Source organism: Dysidea avara, chromosome 7, assembly GCF_963678975.1.
Source record: "Dysidea avara chromosome 7, odDysAvar1.4, whole genome shotgun sequence".
Taxonomy (NCBI): Eukaryota; Metazoa; Porifera; class Demospongiae; order Dictyoceratida; family Dysideidae; genus Dysidea; species Dysidea avara.
Window position 1 is genome coordinate 26509279 of NC_089278.1, and position 22226 is coordinate 26531504.

Here is a 22226-nt window from a genome sequence, read left to right on the forward strand (position 1 = left end):
GGACAATGATAGTACCTATAGACTGCTTTGTTAGAGGTTTCTTTGCCCTCATTACATGCTTGATTATCATAGTGTTGATTCAAAAAGTAGTTAGTTATAATTTACAATTTAAAAAAAACATTTAATTGTTTCTATTAACCAGAAGACTATGTATTGCGTCTCCTTTCACTTTCTACTCATTCCAGTTGAAGCTCTTTATAGTTTAACTGTTAGGCATGCATAGTAGCTACTGAATGAAGTATGTACAGAGATATACTATATTGATTCAATAGAGAATGCATAGGAGAATACTCCCCCTCTCCAGCTTAACAAACAGTCGAGATACTCTAATAAAGCAGTCAATTACTCTAATAGAACAGTCATTGTAATATCGTTTTTACATTTATTACTTTGACTCTGACATTGGTACTAAAACTATACACTGTGTTTAGACAATTCAGGTAGCTCAATGTTAATTGAGTATATGCATGCATTAACATCGTAGTTAGTGAACTTTCAAGAGAACTTCCTCCCTGATCAGCAGCTTTTATCAGGGTGTTCCCCTCTTCTTGCCGGCTCCAGGATCCCCCTATGGTCTCCTACATGGAATACACCAAAACATTATCATGAAAAGTTCACCATTTTGATAAATGTCCTAAAAGATTGCAATCTATAGATTACTGCAGTCTTTTCTTGTGTACAAGTCATTACTATCATACTGGATAGGCAGACAGCTGATAAATTATTTTACCTTCCTTGGTGAACTGTAAGCACATGGTTCATTTAATATCCGATTACCAATGGATCACTTATTCCAACATGATGTATGTTTGGATTATTAGTTATGTAATGAACTCAATGTTATTACATGCTGCATTCTATAATTGGGATATAGGACCAAAGGATGTGACATGTAGATAGCAAAATAATTATAGATAAAAATAATGCTGATTATATCTCAATGACACCAAAAATTTGTATATTGATTTAGTAAAGATGTTAAATTATAAAGCTTGTGAAAGTGTTATCTTTGGATTACTGATTCAGGGGTGTGTTGCCTGCATGGGGTTCTGGAAATCCATATAAATTTTAATGTGCATTGTAGCATGCAGGAATAATCATAGTTTGGCACCACATTTGGGAGCAGTGTAACTATGTATACCTTAATTGATTCCTCAAAGGATAAGGAGAAGAACACAGTGTGTGTTGAAAACCCTATATAATAATAATAAAAAGATCAAGATATTGATACTGTAATGTTGTATTCCAATAGAGCAGTCAAAACTACTCTAATAGAACATTCATAACAGAATATGGGCAATGTAAATGTGTAACTTGAAAAATAATTTAGCAGCTAAATCTTGAGTTTTCATTTCAATTGGAAAATTTGGATAACTGACTAGCCATAAATTCAGCTTCAGAACAAAGCATAACATGTACGTTGAAAATAGTTTTCTGTCTGTAAAATCATGATCATAGCTAAGTACATTTGAAGCATTTTAGTGTTCAAAATCTGTCAGTGGCTAGGGGCTGCACCCCCAGACCCCTGCAGTATAGCTTACTACCAATCTGGAAGTCACCATTGAAAAATCCTAGATACACCCCTGACTGTAGTATGTACCTTCACCACTGGCATTTTAATTTGCTGCTAATATGAATGCTAAGTCTCACCAACTTAACAACTAAATATGGTTTCTGTATCTACCACTGCCCAGCAGAAGTACGTATACAATTCCAAATACATATCTGCTTTATAAACCTTATACATGTACATTGAAGTCCTTGATTTATATGGTTCAATCATGGGCCTATGAACGGCCTTCATTACTTTGGTAGTCTAGCACTAACATGAGGTGTTGGAGGAAATATGTACTATAGAACTCATCTTTTATCTTACTAGTAGCAATTATGTCATTAAATGGTTATATTGGAAATTAAATCAAGCATTGAGACTGCTAGGTAAATCAATGATATTCTGATGATGAGGATGAAGAAACTGTGGCAAGAAGGATGAGTTATCCCTCAACCACCTTATTATCTGCCACCACCACAGCATTTTGGTAATGCGCCATTATCATCCTTCCCTTCAAACCCAACTGATATATATTCCACACAGGGCAAGTCAATCAAATAGATGCATGCAGTGCCATCATCTCTGTATACCCTCCACCAATACAGCCTTGTCCTGCCCCAAGCGATGTCCTGTACTCCAGGGATTTCAACCTGTTCCACACTGTTAGCTGGCCAAGGATTTCTGCCTGTATCACAGCCACCTCAATATAACTCAGTTACGTATACTCTTCAATGTTGCCAATAATCTCTAATACAAATCCTAACACCAACTCCTTTGTACAATTTACAGTGTGTGCAATTTCTTTATTTATGCTGACTGTGTTTGAAGGTTCAATGTATGTGCTGTGAAACACAATAATTTTGATATCCGATTACAATAAATTTCCACTTGTAAATTAGTGCTGAACACAGAATGTGTAGTATGTGAATTAACTACAAACAACAAATTGTGTAAGAAAATAACCATGTGTAAAATTCTCTCTAAATACTTAGCATTGTTCAGTACAAAATGTCATACATTTTTGTGTATAATTATACAAAACTCAATAAATGATTGTGACAGGTATAAGCTACACTGTATAATATATATATATATGAAAACCAATACAGTATAATTATAGTAAGTGCTTACATTGCAAAACAGCAGTGAATCTAATATAATGTAAACATTACAAAAATGCTTTTTAAATATAAAGTGTTACAAAACATAATTGTGCACTATAATTAAAGTTTAATTACAGTAATATGTTCCAATGCAAGTATGCCACACAATCATAAGCCATCCAAAATGTAGCTTAGAAGCAGAGAGGTGTGCATGGCTATTAACAAAGAGGCAGCTGTAAACTGCAACTGAATGGGAGATGGCCAGCTATACTGTGTATTTGTATAAATTTTGGAATTCTCAGACAACAAAATTGTTTGACCAAATGACCAATATTGTTTGTCATTCAATTAAATTAGCTACCTACATCTATCATTATAATTAAAGACTGCTGAAATGACGGATAGTGTCATTGGTCAGATTAAACCACTAAAATGGTTTAATCTGACCAATGACACTATCCGCCGTTTCAGCAGTCTTTAGTTATAATGATAGATGTAGGTAGCTAATTTAATTGAATGACAAACAATATTGGTCATTTGGTCAAACAATTTTGTTGTTCGAACATTCCAAAATTTATACATATAGCTGGCCATACTATCCAATTCAGTTGCAGTCAACAGGTTCCCCTATGATAATGGCTGCATGCACTCCCCTTCACCCCTAAACCGTCTTCGGGTGGCTATATTGGTGGCCGTTGTAATGGACTGATCATATCGTTTAACGATTTTTCTGCAAGCTGGGAGGTCTTCAACCAAATAGTTTAACCAGAAAACGTCATCCTGAGAAATGATTTTGTTTTTTCTTAATGCTGACAGGAAAGCACGAGGATCTTGATACATACACGGGACATCAAGTTCAATATCAACTGAAAATTCCAACTTGATGCAGAGTTTTTTAAAGTGTTTTGGGTGTTTGGTCAAGTGGTCCCACACTTTATATATCATGGTAGAGTATTTACTATCAAGTTCGGTTGGTCTCTTGCAGTAGTAAGCCTCTTTCATCTCCTTGCCTATGATAGAAGAAAGAAAACATGATTTTATGATAGTACTATAGTATGTTCACGTTGAGCTGAACCCTCAAAAACATTAAATACTCATGGATGCAATTACACACTATCTTGAAATTTGGCTCATTTGTAGTACTGCTTGACCCGCTAAAAATATTTCAAAATCTTGTTGTTCAAATGTTTGACATAATATTTACGGTCAATCAAAATTCTCACAATACATTTCCTATGGGGAAGCCATATAAGTACAGTGTCCATTACAGCCCTTTCCCAAACTTGTAATGGAACCAAACCGTACGTGTCTGTTGTTGACACCTTTGCTGTTACCAATAATCATCTGGTTGGCTGAAATATTAACTCTGTTGAGAAAAAATCCACTTTTAATTTTTAGCCATTTTTCAGGATTCAGCTCAACGTGAACATACTATATATAAAAGAGACCATGGAGGTTTACACTTTCTTAGAAAAAAAATATTGACAAGAAACCAGTAGGGACGCGTTGATTTTTCCGGCAAAATGTTTGGCATAATGGGTGGGTAAAAGCAATGAATAAAATGCTGGCATAATAGGTGCAATTTTTGTGAAGTGGACATAAAAATTGCACAAAAGATCGAGATACTCTAATAGAACAGTCAGACGTGCTAAAATATCGACAATGCATAGCTAATTGTTACAGGAACAACAAGTGACAATAGAGATGCCCTAATAAAACAGTCACACATGTTAAGCAATATTAGCTAGCTTCTTGCTTTACATGTTAGAAGGAAGTGCTGATTGAGATACTCTAATAGAACAGTCACTTTAATGCAAAACTGTAGCTTTGCACTTGGAAATATTCAATTAACAAAGATCAGCGCTGAGAAAAATTTATAACTCTTGAGCAAAATATGGAGCATAATAGGACAAGCTTGCCTTTGATTTTTTCACTGTTAAAAGCATCACTTGAGCTCTACAGGTGCCTTTTAACATATCATAATTCGCTTTACTTCCATGATAAAATTTTTTTGGGTAAAAATATTTTCGTATGATTTATGTGAATGACTGGCCTTGTTGTGGGGCAATCCAATAGCAAGGAAAGTGCAATGTAAAGAGCCGGATCTCATTAAAAGCTACTATTTAAAATGATTGGTTTAAGTCTGTCTTTATACTCACTCCACAGCAGCAATTGCCACTCTTGAAGGTACTGTGTTTCCCAATATCTCACCAATGAATATTACAACAGAAGGTGTACCTGTACTTCAACTACTGCAAGAATTAGATCCAAACAAATCAGCTGGTCCAGATGGAACAGCATCAAATTTTTTAAAGGACACTACTGTTGGCATAGCTCCTGCTCTCACACTCATACATAAAGCTTCATTACATCCGGCTTCCTTCACGAGGGCACCAGTGTACAAGAAGACTCTGCATACTAATCCACCATACTATAGACCTATGTGCATCCCTGGCTAGAACACATTATTTCATTAGCCATAGCTATAATGACTATACAATATCATGTACATTGATATCAATGTCATGTCCCATCCCTACCCCTTCATCCCCATATTATGTGATTGTCAATTCTTGTCTACATTCCTGGGACAACTGACAATCATCCGGCCCTATGCTCACATACCATAAATGACTATTCATGTCACATGAATTGAATGTATGCATCTAGCTATAGTTACCCTCCTACAAAATGGTGAGGACATAGTGGGGATTTGACAGCCAATTGTTTTTCATGGCAGACATTCATCTCCTGTATTCCTTCACCCTCAGCATGACATTGATCGGCGCATTACTTGAAAGTTGATTGTAATTAAGCCTGTTTCAAATCAAATTGCAAGATTCCTGCTCTGAATCTCCAGACTCAACCTTTATACTACAGCCATACAACAACGTTTGTGATATGTCCCTTGTACGTGAGGTTACAGAATTGCCACTGAGGAGAATTGATGAGAACAATTGAGAGTTGAAGTGTGAAAATGAAGCAAGAGTTGAAGCAATGAAATGACTGCTTGAGTGTTAAAGTATGAATATGAAGCAAGAGTTGAAGTGTTGAAATGACTGTTTGAAAGTTGAAGTGTGAATACGAAGCAAGAGTTGGTTGAAGTGCTGAAATGACTGTTTGAATGTTGAAGTGTGAATATGAAGCAAGAGTTGGTTGAAGTGCTGAAATGACTGTTTGAATGTTGAAGTGTGAATATGAAGCAATAGTTGAAGTGCTGAAATGACTGTTTAAGTGTTGAAGTGTGAATATGAAGCAAGAGTTGGTTGAAGTGCTGAAATGACTGTTTGAATGTTGAAGTGTGAATATGAAGCAATAGTTGAAGTGCTGAAATGACTGTTTGAGAGTTGAAGTGTGAATATGAAGACTATTTAAGTGTTGAAGTGTGAATATGAAGCAAGAGTTGAAGTGCTGAAATGACTGTTAGCAAGGGTTGAAGTGGTGAAATGACTGTTTGAGAGTTATGAAGCAAGAGTTGAAGTGGTGAAATGACTATTTGAGTGTTGAAGTGTGAATATGAAGCAAGAGTTGAAGTGGTTACAGAGTTGAAATGCCTATATGTATAAATATGTGAAAGGCATGCAAGTATACACAAAATGATACATACATTTATTTATAAAGCACATACTTAAAAATGGATTTTTGTCCACAATGGCATTCCATATTGAAATGCCTATATGTATAAATATGTGAAAGGCATGCAAGTATACACAAAATGATACATACGTTTATTTATATAGTACATACTTAAAAATGGATTTTTGTCCACAACGGCATTCCATACCAGAGCAGACTGTTTTATTAGAGTATATCTGCATTTTCTGACTGCTGTATTGGAGTAAGTGACTGCTCTATTAGAGTATCTCGATCATATTTCCATAAAGCGTGAATAACCAGTCAAGAAATAGTAAAAATAATAACACTGCAAGGCTTTTGATATAAAATGCATTGATAATGTGCAGTCTGCTCATGTTGTGCAGTATTTTTGGCACGCGCATTGCACGTTTTAATTAAAATTCTTGAAAAATTGTCCTACTATGCTGGCATAATGCTTGATGCTTTTGCTAGCCTATTATGCTCAAAATTATGCTGGCATAATTGGCACAAACCTAGTCATAATTATGATACAAAACGTTGACAAACAATTATAAGGAAAAATTAGGTTCAATTAGGGACCATAGAAAACTGTTGTGAACAAGGGAGATATGGATTCAGTGAAATGGTATGGTGGACTGGAATGAGAAGGTAATTAGATAATTTCACCTAGTCGTCACCTATTTATAAGACCACAAAGACCACCTCTTTATAAAGACGTATTGATGAAGCTAAAAGTAACTGGCGATTAAAGGAGCTAATATCTGGTGGGGTCAAGAAATGACTATGTTACAAAATCTATATAACATTAATTTTAACCTTTATCATTGACTGGTACAATCTTGCTGCATTCCTAATTAATTCCCTGTAACTCTAACTGGCTAGTAATTTGGCTGTCATTTTTTCTCCTCTACAATGGTTTTGATTGATTTTGATTTTTAAATTAGACTCCTATATTTGGCATAGCTAATCTTCCATACAGGAGTATAAGAACTCCTATATTTGACATACAACTACATAAAAATACAAATCACTGAAACGTACACTAAACAGTGGCGGATCTAGAAATTTTCAGAAGGGGTTTCAGGTTGAGGAAGTTTTCAATAATGCAGATCCAGACTTTTTGAAAGGGGAGTTCCACTCTGGAATTGCAAGTTCAGCCTAGCTTTAAGTTGAAGACCAAAAAAAGTAACTGTTTGCTGTTGAACGCTGTAATGGTGATTTCAAAGGCAAAAGTATAAAGTTTGGCCAGTAGAAAAGTCCTAATAATACAGTATGATAGTAGGGACCACAAAGGAGTAGGAGTGCATGGCCCACGAAATAACATCATCTAAAACCAGCCTCAATTTTCCCTGACGATGATGAGGTAGTATTGGTTAGGTGAAACTAAGTCCAAACAAGCCTTGAGATCGACCCAAAATGCTTTCAACAAATTGCTACGAAATTAAAAAAATATATTTAATGGAATTTTCCACTGACTGAGTAACTGACTGATGCCTTCAGACAAGCTTAACTCAATAACAGCTAAGGCTACGGGCTTGATTTTTTCACTGTTCAACATCGCTTTGGCCCGAGAGGTGCCTTTTGGTATACTGCAGTACGTACAATGCGTTCTTCATGGACTTACCAGTGTCCTCGATATTAAATCACAGTAAAACAATAAGAAGTGTTATATCCCTACTATGCCCAAGATATCATAATGGAAATGCACAGTAGGGATACAACACTTCTTATTGTTTTACTGTGATTTAATATCGTGTACTACTCCAGCTTGTTTCAGTACTTTTTATCGATGTGCTATGGTCCCTATTCTAGTTGAAATTCGATAAAAAGTGCAATGTGAATACTGTCCGTACCAGGCCCAACCGAACTGAGCCATCCCACCCTATTGAACCAGGCCAGCATGGTACGGTATGATAATTACTCACCAGGTGCACAAAATAATAATTATATAATCTCAACACGCAATGAAGAACAGCTCAGGAACACTGTTCAACACGAGGTTCAGCACGGAAGAAAGCCTAACGACAGTTATGAACTACTTGTGGTTGTGGCAGTTATGCACCTATCAATGTTATCCCCCACCTACCCCCTCCCGGGCATAGTGGGGGAAATGGTGGGGATTTGACTTTTTGAAAAATCAAATTCTCCACCCATGGGGGAACGACTAGTGGTCAAATCTCCATGTAGTATGGCTGTAAAGTACTTTAGGAAACAGGTCAATTCCTTTAGCTTGCAAGTTAAAACAAATGCCTAAAATTTCGAGCAGTCAAATTCCCCAATAGTGGGGCAAAGTTTCAGATCAAATCAGGTCAAAATCCCCCACTAATCCCCTAGTGAGCCCGGGAGGGGGGTAGTGGGGCTTAACATTGATAGGTGCATTACTGTTTCACTCACTTTGATCCGTGGCACGGTTTCTGCAGTCACAGTTCCAGCTACATGGCTGCCTATCTAGTTGAAATGAAAGAATTCCAGCACAAGAGGCTTGAAGGGCAAGAGCTGCATCCAGTTTTAGTAAGTAAATTAATTAATATTTAATTGTGCACTTATGGAGACCAGATGACTTAGCGAGCAAGACTGCGTACTGTGAACAGAGGCAATACTTGGCTGTACCGAACCGAGTTGAACTGAACCATGCTATTGTGCTAATGTGAATGCAGTGTAAGCTATAAGTCTGCAATAGCATACTTTAGCATAGCAATAAGCTGCACAAACAGCAGTGTAGGTTTCCAGCTAGTTATAGCTAGATACACAGGGGTGGATCTAGAATTTATAAAAGGGAGGGGCTAACTCAAGGTACTAATCTCTTGGGTAAAGGTGTGCAAAGCACACGTTCCAGCATGCTGGAACTAGGGGGTCTGGGGGCATGCCCCCCAGGAAATTTTGAAAAATAGATGCTAAAATACTGTAATTTGGAGACATTTCCATATAAAATTCATATTTCTGCCTGTAGATATTTTATATACTGCTTTTAGATTATAGGTATGGCTCTCTGAAGCATTTTTGTTAATGGAAAAGTTTGGATAGGTAAAGACAACCAAGCACATGATACACTCTCTTACAATTGCACAACAATAAGTGCATGTTAGAATAATAATGTTGAAAGCGGAAAATTTTGAAATTTGAATGATACGAGATTGAATCTGAGAGCATTTTCAATGGAAATTGTGTACCTAAATTAAGTATTGCCATTCACATTAACTATGCAAGTAGATGAATCAAGCCTTTTAAACAGACCAATGCACTTCATTGTATGTATAGGTGCAGGCAGATTTGGAAAAAATTTCATAACAAAACCAAGTATATGCTTTCATTGAATGTTCTATTAAAGTAGTTAGGTGACTGCTCTATTAGAGTATCTCGATCTTGTACACCTCCAATGCTGATCCAGGTCCTTGTTGCATAACTTTAGCATAAATCCACTGATAATACCTTGGAAAGATGTTTATAAGGTGGTTTTATGAGTATTTGTATTATTAGTGACCATATAATTATGCTAAGACAAAATTTTATTATAATCCTCAGCACATTGATCAAGTAAGGCCTAAAAGTGAAGGGGGGGGGGGGGGGGGGGGGGAGCTTCAGCCCCCAAAGCCCACCCCCTGGATCCGCCCCTGATACACACATCGTGCTCCTTAAAGTTTTCCTAAAGGCACATGCATTTTATGTATGAGTGTTACAGCTGTAGGCCGGATGTGCTGAGTTGTATATGTGAACTTTAGGGGGGTTACCGTCCACCCAGCTCAGAGACCCCCTTTGAAAAATCCTGGATCCGACTCTGTCTCCGGATAGTCAGACTGTATCCATAGTGCCAGTAATGAAGGTATTCTTCACTGTGGTGATTATGGTGTAACTGTACCATAGGCGGCGGAAAGGGGGGGCTAGGGGGCTAAAGCCCCCCTAGGTCTGCTGAGGGGGGCTTAGCCCCCCCTCAGAATGATATCACACCGAAATTATCTTTCTTCGAGTGGGGCTGAAAACCGTGGTAAAGATCGAGATACTCTAATAGAGCAGTCACTCTAATAAATTAGTCAGTGTGTAGCGAGCTATGTAAGGATTTTTATGTAGTTTATCAGCTAGAAATGGTAGCTGGTGAAGTGGAAAGCTCTTGTGAGTTGGTTGTGACCTTTTTTTTTTGGTCTCACCTTACCAAACTATAGAAATAAGTCTGGGTCAGCTCAGCGGAGCCCCCCCTCATATCAACTACTTCCTCCGCCGCTGGTACATCAGGTAGATTCATACCCACTACTAGAGTTGTACCGATTGTTGGATTGATAATCAGATCGGTAATCCATAGAAGCCCATAATTAGCTGTTGTTACCATAATCAGAAATTGGTTGTAATGGACTGTGGCCAGCAGACTATTAGTCCATTTAGCTTCAGCAGCTGCAGTACCACTGGAGGGGGCTCTGGTACATACTTAGTAAGTAATTTGTTTATGTTTTGTGGTAACCACAATAATAAATAGTGATGGTTCAAGCCCTAGCCCACTTGTCTGACTAGCAACTTTGAGTTGAGGTAAGCGTACAATCTCACAGCATTGGCTTTACTAGCTCTACTATTAGTGAAGTTGCACAAGGATAACTTGTAGAGACCTACAATCGGGTAATGGTTAACTATCGGTAAAACAGGGTAAAAATATATTGGGTATCAGTTTTCCCTGGGAATTGGTATAACACTACCCACTACCCAGAGTGACGGATTTATTTTCAACTTTAGCAGGAGGCAAATATTTCTCCAGGTTAGACATTTCCCAAGCTTACCTTCATTTCAGTTGCTGTTAGATGAGCCCTCCAAACAATATGTTCCACTTCTCTTTGGTGCATCAGCTGCACCTGCAATTTTTCAATGTTGCATGGAGACTTTGTTGCAAAGGTGTCAGGGAAACCTTGATGATCTTCTCATACAGGGAAATACTATGGAGGAACATCTACCATAGAATACTTTAACAAAGTGCTGGAAAATTCAGGTTGAACGAATCTAATTTGTGCTCCTGCTTCCAAAGGTTTGGACATATCATTGACAATCCATCCAGCACAGGAGAAGGTGAAGGCTATTCAGGATGCACCTACTCCAAAGACCCTTGCTGATTAAGATCATTCCTTGGTATAATTTGTCAGCTCATTTATCTCCCCTGTATGCCCTGCTAAAGAGAGGTCCATGTTAGTGTTGGAAAACCACACAAGATGAGGCATTCCAGGAAGTTAAACAGGTCCTTCAGGCTGACTCATTGCTAGTACACTATGATTCTTCCAAACAATTATTTTTCACTTGTGATGCTTCTCCTAAGGTGCATTTTTGTCCCATATAATGAAAGCTGGACAGGAACATCCAATAACTTATAACTCTAACACCAGCTGAATAAGATCATAGTCAACAAGAAAAAGAAGGCCTGCTATTGTATCTGGGGTAAGAAATTTCATAATTACATTATTTTATTGGCAACATTATCACATAGATTCAATCACTAGTAACTATCGTATTTGTTATTTTTATTATTATCCAAATAGGAAGGGGTGGCACCAAAAGGCTAGGCCTGCATGAAGGTGCTCACTCGCAAAAGCAATTTCTAGCTGAGAAATAAGACCACACTATGAAGCAAGCTCTCCACGAGATGCAAGGTCCAGGAATAAAAATAGCTGACAAACTTTCTAGGTTTTTATTCATGTACCATATAACCCCATATACTTCCACAGGTGTGGCACCTTCCAGAGTTATTGATGGGCCATCGGTTGCGATCCAGATTTGAATTACTTCACCCAGACTACAACCTATCTAAGAAGGTGGACAAAAGATAACACAATGAAAAGGGAGCTCATACAGTAAGAAGGTAGACAAAAGACAACACAATGAAAAGAGAGCTCATGATAACCAAAAGCCTTTTTGTGGATTTAGAGAGGGGGACAGCGTACACACAAGAGACTTTACATCATCTAGCCAGAAATGGATGGAAGCAATAGTTGCTGAAGTTAATGATCCACTTTCGTACTGAAGGATGGAAGTTTAGTTTGTAGACTTGTTGACAGTATTAAATCAAGGAGTGCAATTAATGATGATTTTGAGGGATTTGCTACTGATGGATCAGCTAAACTTTCATTAGGACTGCACAGATCAACCCACATCCATCAACCTCCTAAAAGATATGGCCAAGAAGATTCTTCATCTGATGACACATAAACTAGAGAGTGAAAGATGTGATAGACTGACTAATATAGCTACAACTGTGTGTAATGTTTTATGATGTCATTAATGGTACCTGTATCTATATAATTATTGTGTGTTAGTCATTATATTCAGATGTAGTTGTCTACATTGTTCTTAATACTATTGATTTATTAACTATATTGACTGTTGTCATTCACATGCAAGTGATAGCTACTATAGCTTATCAGACAGTGATAAATGACAGATACTAGCTTGCTTTCATGATTGCATGGGGTCATTATCTGAGCCTTATCTAAATTTCCATTTTTGTATTGACAGATCAACTGTGCCAACAACTTAGATCTACTGTAATATCAGTCCTGGAAAACATACTCATTTTGTGTGTGTTTACTTGTGTGTGCGTGTGCGTGCGTGGAACCAGGATACATAAGTGCCACAATGCCTTCAGCACTTACGGTAGCTACTGAGCTGCCTGGTGGAACCATTTTGGACATGACATACAGTATGTGTCATGTGTATATATCTAATTTTACCTTGTAATGCCATTTCTTTAACTTCATCAGCTAGGTCAACATTACCATCATTTTTCAGTATTACAGCAAGAGCATTAAATGTGGCAGAACAACCATTTTTCTTTTTCCACTTCAACAAAGCTTGTGTCTTTTGTTCAAGATAATCCCTTTGGTTATCATTTTTAATCTCAATGGCTTCTGGGTTTGACAATTCTTTGGATATTGTTGGTTCCCACTTGTCCAGCTTCTTAGCTATTTCTATCAAATCTTTAGTTGTACACACATCATCTATTGATCCTCTTTTAAGTTTCTAGAATAATTTACATATAGTAGCTAGTTAGTCTATATCTTGCATGTACTCACATGCATTGAAGCTAGCTGTGTAAAGTAAAGGAAAACGTTTGTATGCATGCATGCTCGTGCAAGTAGCCAGCTAGCTACATCCAATTCAATTAGTTACGTACCTCCTCGCATGTGTATACAGCAGCTTCACAATGATCCTTGTCAGTAGGTTGGTCAACAGGCGGTTCGATACAGTTTCCGATTCCGGGGCACTCTCTGTCCCAGTCAGAGTACCTTCTGCAGGGAACATGATGCTTATCACGTCGTGCAACTCGTGCCTGCAAATCAGCACTCATGTGTCCCCCCATAACTTAGTCCACGGTTGTGATTCGGCAGCTAGACAGCAATCCCTAACAGCGTTGACTACTCCGGCTGAATTTCGAAGATCGCAAACTCCTCACTTCTTAGCTACTCGTTCAGTCTTAGACAACTAGTGTCATATTGTCTGCAATAATCTGGAGACACACTACCGAACGGCCGGCTTATATATATATTTCAATACGTCATATCAGAAGTTATAAATATAGTTTCTCGACAATAGCTAAATTTAGTAGCACACTATGACGTGGTTGTCAATAGTACCGCGCCCAAAATGGTGTGTTTGTCAATAGCACCGCGCCCAAAATCTTCGTGTGTTGAATGGCATATACACAGTGATGGAAAACAAAACCAGCCAGTAAAGAAGCGAAGTACCTCAAGAAAAGTGGGTGTATTATAGCCATATAGCTAAATGGTACGGTCTATGATAATCGTAAGTTGGACTCACTGCCGCCACAAGCATTCATCAGTGTTTCAGTCAGTACACTGAGCCACAACAGTTGTATGTTAGTGTCAATTTTGTGGTTAGCATGAAGAGATTCTTAGTTGCTTTATATAGGCTGACAGCAACATACGAAATAATGCATGACATAGCTTGGGAGTGCTAAATCTCGAAGTCTGACCATTCTATGATGTTTTTCTCAGAAATCAGGATGGTTGCCCATGCAGTGTTGCACTGGTCAGATGATTTGCTTAAAATATTCATGTGAAAAATACTTTTGTTCATAAATCATGGTCACCCTCCAAAAACCAGCCGGTTTGTACCAAACCCACATATTATAAATAGGTGGATCACTGGGTTAGTAGGGCACTGAAGAGCAAAAAAAAAGGTTGCAGCCTAAGATTGCCAAAAGTTCATAGATTATTTCAGGTCCACAAACAAGACAGTGTTATGAGATGTAATTGTGCGCATGCGTTATTTAGAGTTATAGTGATTGAATCTCGTAGGTGACCGCTGTGCCACACCATCGCCGATAAGTCACGTAACAAACTTGGGGGCTTGTCCGGGAGGCAGAACCACTTGAGCTACTATTGCTTCGCAGTAAAGTTTCTTGTTAGCTGGTCCTATCATCACGGTTGTTGGGTTAACCCAGGCCGCTTTACCTGAATTCCTTGGTACCGGGTTAATGGTACCCGTTAAGGTGACTTTTGTGTTTCACAGCGATTTGTGTTGTTCTCCGTACTCTTTTGTTTCCCTAGAGTACTTTTGTGTGGCAAATTCTACTGTCGCGTGTAGCGGGCATTATTTGGAATATTAACCTATGTTGTCTCAAAAGGATTTGTTTGTCTCTGAACAGTCTGCAAACGGTCTGTGGAAGCTAAAATGCACCGAGTTACTGGAAGTAGCTGCTCATTACAAGTTAAGTTGTTCAAGTTCTTTGAAAAAAGATGAGATTCGTCGAGTGATTCTAGAACATCTACGCGAAGAGGAAATTATTTCAGATGAGGATGGTGATGAACTAGAAGTTAGTAGAGCTACTATAGAGCTTAAGAAGTTAGAGTTCCAGGAAAATGAGAGAGCTAGAGAGAACACATTAAGAATCAAGGAACTTGAAGTGAAAGAGAAGGAGCTAGCATTGCAAGTGAAGCTGAAGGAATTAGAAGCCAGAGCTCATTCAACTCCAGAGCCAGTTACGGATATGCATGCCAAGTTTGATATTAGCAAACACGTTCGGTTTGTCCTGCCCTTCCAAGAGCAAGAGATTGACAAATATTTTTTACATTTTGAGAAAGTGGCTACCAGCTTAGACTGGCCCAAGGATGTATGGACCTTTTTGTTGCAGAGTGTGCTAGTTGGCAAGGCGCGTATATGCAGCTCTGTCTGTAGACCAAAGTTCGGAGTACGAGACTGTGAAGACTGCAATACTGAATGCATATGAGCTGGTGCCAGAAGCATACAGGCAAAAATTTAGAGAAAGTAAGAAAGATAATGGTAAGACAATTGTGGAATTTGCAAGAAACAAGGAGAGGCTGTTTGACAGGTGGTGTGTGTCAATGGGGGTTAACAATGACTTCAAAAAACTCAGAGAATTAATGTTTTTGGAGGAGTTCAAGAACTGTGTGCCCAACGAAATCAAGACATATTTGGAGGAACAGAAACTGATCACCCTACACCAAGCAGCAGTACGCTCCGATGATTATTCCCTCCCACATAAGTTGGCGTTTGGGAGGGCTGCTCATTGTGAAGGCAAAACAACTGGGGTAAATACCCACCAAATTTCTTCATTTTCCTCTGGTATTGAGGCTGACAGACGAACTGCCAGATTTCCTTCAGGTCCAACTTATTTTTGTTGTAAAAAGAAGGGCCATGTTATGGCTGAGTGCCAGGCATTGGAGAGGAAACATCAGAGACCGCCTAAATCAGATCTATTGATCAAACCAGCCAGGCAGCCTCCAAATGGCTATGGACAGCTAGATGATGATGATGTAGGTGGATGATGATGTCACAAGATCATATGCTCCATTTATATCTGGGGGGTCAGTGTGCCTTGCTGGTCAGTCGATAAAAACTCCAGTTAAGATACTTCGTGACACTGGAGCAACTCAGACCCTTATTTTAGAGAATGTCCTCCCCTTCTCTAGCTTGTCCTCCTGCGGGGACAGTGTACTGCTACAAGGAATTGAGTTAGGAACTGTACGGGTGCCCCTACATAGGGTCGAGCTGTCATCAAAGCTAGTGTCTGGTTTAGTAGTTGTGGGTGTGAGACCTTCGCTACCAGTGGAAGGAATCCAACTTGTCCTTGGGAACGATCTAGCAGGTGGTAAGGTGGAGGCTAACCCTTGTGTTTCTGGTATTCCTTGTTCTAGTGGGTCCAATGCTGTGGAAGCAATTCCTGGACTATTGTCAGCCTGTACCCGTGCTATGGCCAAGAGGGCAATGAATCATGTCCAAGATGATACTGATGAAATGGTAGAGGAGGAACAAATAGAGCCAGCAGAGGTCACTTCCTTGGCGCCCTTGAGTAGTTCACTAGAGACTGCACCTGCAACTCTCAGTGAATCAATACAACAGAGGGATGAGTTGGAACCTACTGGAGACTTGGTACTCTCCACATCAAGGCTAGCGAAGAAGCAGAAGGATGACCCAGAGCTGCAGAAGTTGAGGGAGCAGGCGGTAAGCGAAGTGGAGTCTCACAAGGTAGCTGGTTGTTATTATTTGCTGAATGATGTACTGATGCGGAAGTGGCGGCCCAGGGATGTCCCTTCCTCTGAGGCTTGGAGAGTGGTGCATCAAGTTGTAATCCCACAAGTGTATCGTAGGGAAGTGTTGCGCTTAGCACACGAGACTCCATTAGCTGGCCATTTAGGTATCAACAAGACTTATAGGAAAATCCTAAATCATTTTTATTGGCCTGGTCGAGGAAGGATGTGAAACAATTTTGTAGAAACTGCAATACTTGTCAGATAGTTGGAAAGCCTAACTGTAGACCTCCGTTGGCAATTCCTGCTGTTTGAGAATCATTTGGTCAGGTGGTCATTGATTGCGTTGGTCCTCTTCCAAAGAGTAGAGCAGGAAACCAATATTTGTTGACTATTATGGGCCTGTCCACTTGATTCCCAGAAGCTATACCTCTGAGGAATATTAAGGCTCCCAATATTGCAAAGGCTTTAATTAAGTTCTTCACATTTGTTGGATTACCCTACAGTGTGCAATCCGATCAAGGCTCCAACTTTATGTCGGGTGTGTTTCAACAAATAATGTGCCAACTCGGCATAAAACAATTTAAGTCATCTGCATGCCATCCCCAGTCCCAAGGAGCTTTGGAAAGGTTTCACCAAACCTTGAAGAATATGTTGAGGGCATATTGTTATGAAGAGAGTAAGGACTGGGATGAAGGGGTGCATTTGTTGCTATTCGCTGTCAGGGAATCTGTTCAGGAAGCATTAGGCTTCAGCCCTTTTGAGCTGGTCTTTGGGCACGTCCCTCGAGGTCCCCTGAAACTGTTGAAAGAAGCTTGGCTTGGTACGGACTCCTCAGAAGATATCATCACTCGAGTGACAGATGTTCGGTCTAGGCTGCTGAAGACGACTGAGATGGCTAGGAAGAACCTGCAATGGGCACAAGGAAACATGAAGAGCTGGTATGATAGGAAGGCCCGGGAAAGAACCTTCAAGGCTGGTGATCAAGTATTAGTTCTGCTGCCAATTCACGAACGTCCGTTACAAGCTCGTTACAGTTGGCCTTATGTAGTGGAAAAGAGAGTGAGTGAGGTGGATTACATAATCAAGACTCCAGGACACCGCAAAGGTAATAGACTCTGCCACATCAACATGTTAAAACCATATCAGGAAAGAGAGCCAGTGGCTGTGGTGGCAACCGCTGTTATTACTCACGATATGACTGAGAGACCTAATGGTTTTACTGCAGTTGATTCAGTTGAGGTTGCAGACCAGGGTCCCAAACTACAGAACTCAGATATTCTATCAAATTTAGACCGTAAACTAGCACATTTTCCTGAGAGAGAACAGCAACAACTCAAGTCATTAATTGAAGAGTTCACTGTGATATTTCCAGATGCCCCTGGAAGGACGCAGGCTGCTTATCATGATGTGGATGTTGGAAAAGCACAACCAGTCAAACAGCATCCCTATAGAGTGAACCCAGTTAAGCGGCAAGCCATCCGTAAGGAAGTGGATTACATGTTACAGAATAAGATCATCGAACCAAGCCAGAGTCAGTGGAGTTCGCCTTGTGTGTTAGTGCCCAAACCCATTGGTAGCTATAGATTCTGTACTGACTTTCGCCGAGTGAATGCTGTTACGAAAACAGACTCTTTCCCCCTCCCCCGAATCGATAACTGCATAGATCGAATTGGAAACTCTTGCTACGTTAGCAAGTTCGACCTTCTTAAAGGTTATTGGCAAGTGCCACTCACTGAAAGAGCCAAAGAGATTTCAGCGTTTGTCACTCCGGATGGGCTGTACCAATATTTGGTAATGCCATTTGGCATGAAGAATGCTCCGGCAACGTTTCAAAGAATGATTAACACTGTGATATCCGGGCTGGATCATTGTGATGCATACATGGATGACGTGATTGTGTACAGCGACAACCGGGACCAGCACATTAGGCAACTAAGATCATTTCTGAGTAGAGTAAAGGAAGCTCAGTTAACTGTAAACTTGGTTAAGAGCGAATTCTGTCAGGCGAGGGTCGTGTTTCTTGGTCATGTAGTAGGCCAGGGTGAAGTCAAGCCAGTCACAGCTAAAGTGCAAGCTATTGTTGAATTCCCTATGCCAACCAATAAACATGAGTTGATGAGATTCCTTGGTATGTCAGGTTATTACAGGAAATTTTGTAAGAACTTCTCAATGGTGGCAGAACCGCTGACAAGGTTGTTGAAGAAACGTGAAGTCTTTAGATGGTCTGATTATTGCCAGAGCGCCTTCGATAAGATTAAGCGTCTACTTCTATCTGTGCCTGTGCTCATGGCACCTGATTTTGCTAAGCCATTTAAACTTATGGTGGATGCAAGTGACATTGGTAGTGGAGCTGTCCTAATGCAAGAGGGAGAAAATGGAATAGACCATCCAGTTAGCTATTTTTCTTACAAATTTAATGCCCACCAGAAGAATTACTCAACCTGTGAAAAAGAAACTTTGGCATTGTTACTTGCGTTACAACATTTTCATATTTACCTGGAAGCACCTGTAGAAGAAGTTTTGGTTTACACAGACCATAATCCTCTTGTATTTATAAGCCGAATGAAGAACAAAAATCAACGTCTGATGAGGTGGAGTCTTGCCCTGCAGGAATATAGTTTGAAAATCTGTCTTATAAAATGAAAGGACAATGTTATGGCTGATGCATTATCTCGAACTGTGTAAATTGACTTATAGAACCTGATTGTGTTTCTACCTAGTGTATTATAGTAGTGTATTCAGTTTCTTTTTGCATGCCTTATCTTCTTGTATACATCTCATTTGTTTGTTTTGTAACACTCCTAAGTATTTGTATGCATATGGGATTGCATTTTTGTAGGGGGGGAGTGTTATGAGATGTAATTGTGCGCATGCGTTATTTAGAGTTATAGTGATTGAATCTCGTAGGCGACCGCTGTGCCACGCCATCGCCGATAAGTCACGTAACAACAGAAAGTTCAACATGGCAACACTGTACAGGTTGCCAGGATGCATGCATGCATGGTAGCTATGACTCACTTGAGCCACCTAACCTAATATAATTGTACAACTCTTGCTAGTTGATGAGCACTATTGCTAAAGACTATAGAGCAAAGCTGTTATGATTGTAAATGCAAGTTTGAAGTGAACAGCATGAGGGGTATTAAAAAATTCAAAATTGTGTATGAGAGTCCAGTATTTCATAATATTTAACAAGTATTTCAATAAGTATTTATAAATACTATTTTAAAATGTTATCTACTGTCTATAAAAATGTTTCACTCACATTCTCACTACTACTTGTGTAGGACAGTAAACAAGAGGGTACCAAAGTAGCCTCTATGGGCACAATAGTGCTTTGTAATGGTTGTTTCACAAAACTTTCAGCACCTAGTAGTCATTATAGCTACCTAGTCATTGTCTGAAAGCCTCATCTTCGTTGATTTTAGCTGGTTGCTGCCCTTGAAGTTCATGAAATTATGCATGAATGGATGGAAACAAAATTTATCGTATTTAAAAGCGATTATAGATTTCAGGATTTCTAAATATTTATATTTGGATTTCTCAGATACCATACGCAAGGAAATTTTGACGTCTAAACTTTGACGAATCAGTTTAATTCGTCAAATTTAAATTCGTCAAATGTTTATAAGCGCCCTTAAAAGTACAGGTTTTGCCTACAATTTCTTTATTTTCATCAAAATTTTATTCATCAAATCTGCTGAAGTCTGAATTTGTCAAATTTTTTGATGTCAAAATTTCCTTGCGTACGGTAGCCGAGAGTCCCAGCTTGTGAGCTACCCCTCAGAACAGCATGTACAGGGAAGTGGCACATGCATCAAATTAGCTATCATGTTGATTGTGTAGTTGAATGGTCCTCTGACTATGAATTTAAAACAATGGCAAATACCAGTAGGTGTGAAAGGTCACTACAAGCTATTCCCATATATCTATATATAATCACAGCATAGTTGAAATAGCTGATGTCATCAACAATTACCATGGAAAAGTTTTCATAGAACCACTTCTCCCTTCCTTAAGTGATTATGTTTCAATTCCCCATTTCCTTTAATAATCGGTTAGGCATTTAAATCTTTGAGGTCTAAGGCCATAAGGTTTTTATAATGAGATATTTATATATAGAAGTGGTTCCCCTCTCCCATTCTATATATGGAAAGGTGTTCATATGTCCCTTAAAGTAAAGGATGACTGAGCAACTGACTGAAATGTCTTGTTTGGAGCTAGAATACTTCATCTGCACATGTTTAATATAAACACATCATGATGACCACATAAAATAGACATGTGCAGGCAGTATTATATTAGTGTAATTTAGCCCTTGGCAGTACTTGCCATTGGCTTTCAGTACTTATGTGCTGTAAAACATTAATAATAATAAGTGTACTGCACATTACAATTGTCACATAATTATATACAATTATTTGGGCTAGGTACTCCAGTGAAGAAATATGGATAGCAAAAGCTGACAAATTACTTGATTATTTATTTTCAAACAAGTGGCCATGGCTTTAAATGACTTTTAGGATATATAGCCACTTTGTGATCTTGACTCCACTTGGGCACACTATCATGGAACATTGGAACAGCTGAAATTGAAAACTGAAACTGAATGCTGCTATAGTCTAATCTATATGTAATGCCTTACCATGATGTGTGCAGAAGATATTGCCATGATGTGGCTGGTACAATACTCAGTACTAAGATAATATACACCGTGCCGTATCCCTGGTATGCAACCGACACACTCGCATGAACTGACAAGCTCCTTTAGGGGATACGACTAAACACTAAATGCCAATCGTATATGGTACGGTATCTATGCTGCATTGCAATTCAGGTGTTTCTGACTGTAAGGCACTTATTTAAACCGGAAGATGCTTAGCTGTCAATATTACTATTAGCTATCCATTGATCGTGAACAGTTTCCGGTTTTGTGTTGTACACTTGGCAGTGTAAGTGTAACCAAAGACAAAGTAGTGTGTACTGTTAAAATTTTTATTGGTATTTCTTGAGGAAAATCGTCTTAGTGTATTCTTGACAACACTGCGAGGGCAATCACCAATCAGGTCTGCTTGGTAAAAATCTTTTGTTCTAGCTAGGCTTGATCATGAGCCTTTTATGCTCAAAGATTTGCCTATTATTCCTTCCCGAAGTTCCTATAAGTTTTACCCATCATTATATTAAACATAGGCAGATCTAGGAAACACTGTCGGGGGGGAAGAAGTTTTAAGGTAAAACAATGTTTATTCCACTAAGAGGAGAAGAATGAAACACTAGTACTATTCATTTTGTTTAATATAGGTAGATAAATGAAGGCATATACACTTTCTAAGACTCTATATTTGGTTATTTTCTGAGAAAAGTTTTAAATTTGGACCTCCTAGGTTGAATTTGGAAGCATATTTGATAGCAATTAGCTAAAAAGTTTATGTTTTGCAAAGCATATATAATTTAAAAAATTAGTTAGCCGATGTGAGATAAAAAACCTGTTTGATG

General features: G+C 38.9%; 2 protein-coding genes across 2 annotated transcripts; one reads left to right on the plus strand and one right to left on the minus strand.

Annotated features, from left to right (window-relative positions):
* Positions 1–3158: 3158 nt before the first annotated feature.
* Positions 3159–13713, minus strand: LOC136261011 (uncharacterized). Its single transcript, XM_066054972.1, has 3 exons — positions 13391–13713; positions 12948–13236; positions 3159–3665 (listed from the first exon to the last, which is right to left on the minus strand). The coding sequence occupies exons 1-3, from the start codon at positions 13574–13576 to the stop codon at positions 3283–3285; spliced, it is 858 nt and encodes a 285-aa protein (XP_065911044.1). The 5' UTR covers positions 13577–13713; the 3' UTR covers positions 3159–3282.
* Positions 13714–14848: 1135 nt separating this feature from the next.
* On the plus strand, positions 14849–19348 carry LOC136261132 (uncharacterized). Its single transcript, XM_066055102.1, has 5 exons — positions 14849–15371; positions 15415–16013; positions 16087–16894; positions 17149–19121; positions 19289–19348. Exons 1-5 carry the CDS (start codon positions 14849–14851, stop codon positions 19346–19348), a joined length of 3963 nt encoding a protein of 1320 aa, XP_065911174.1.
* Positions 19349–22226: the final 2878 nt, after the last annotated feature.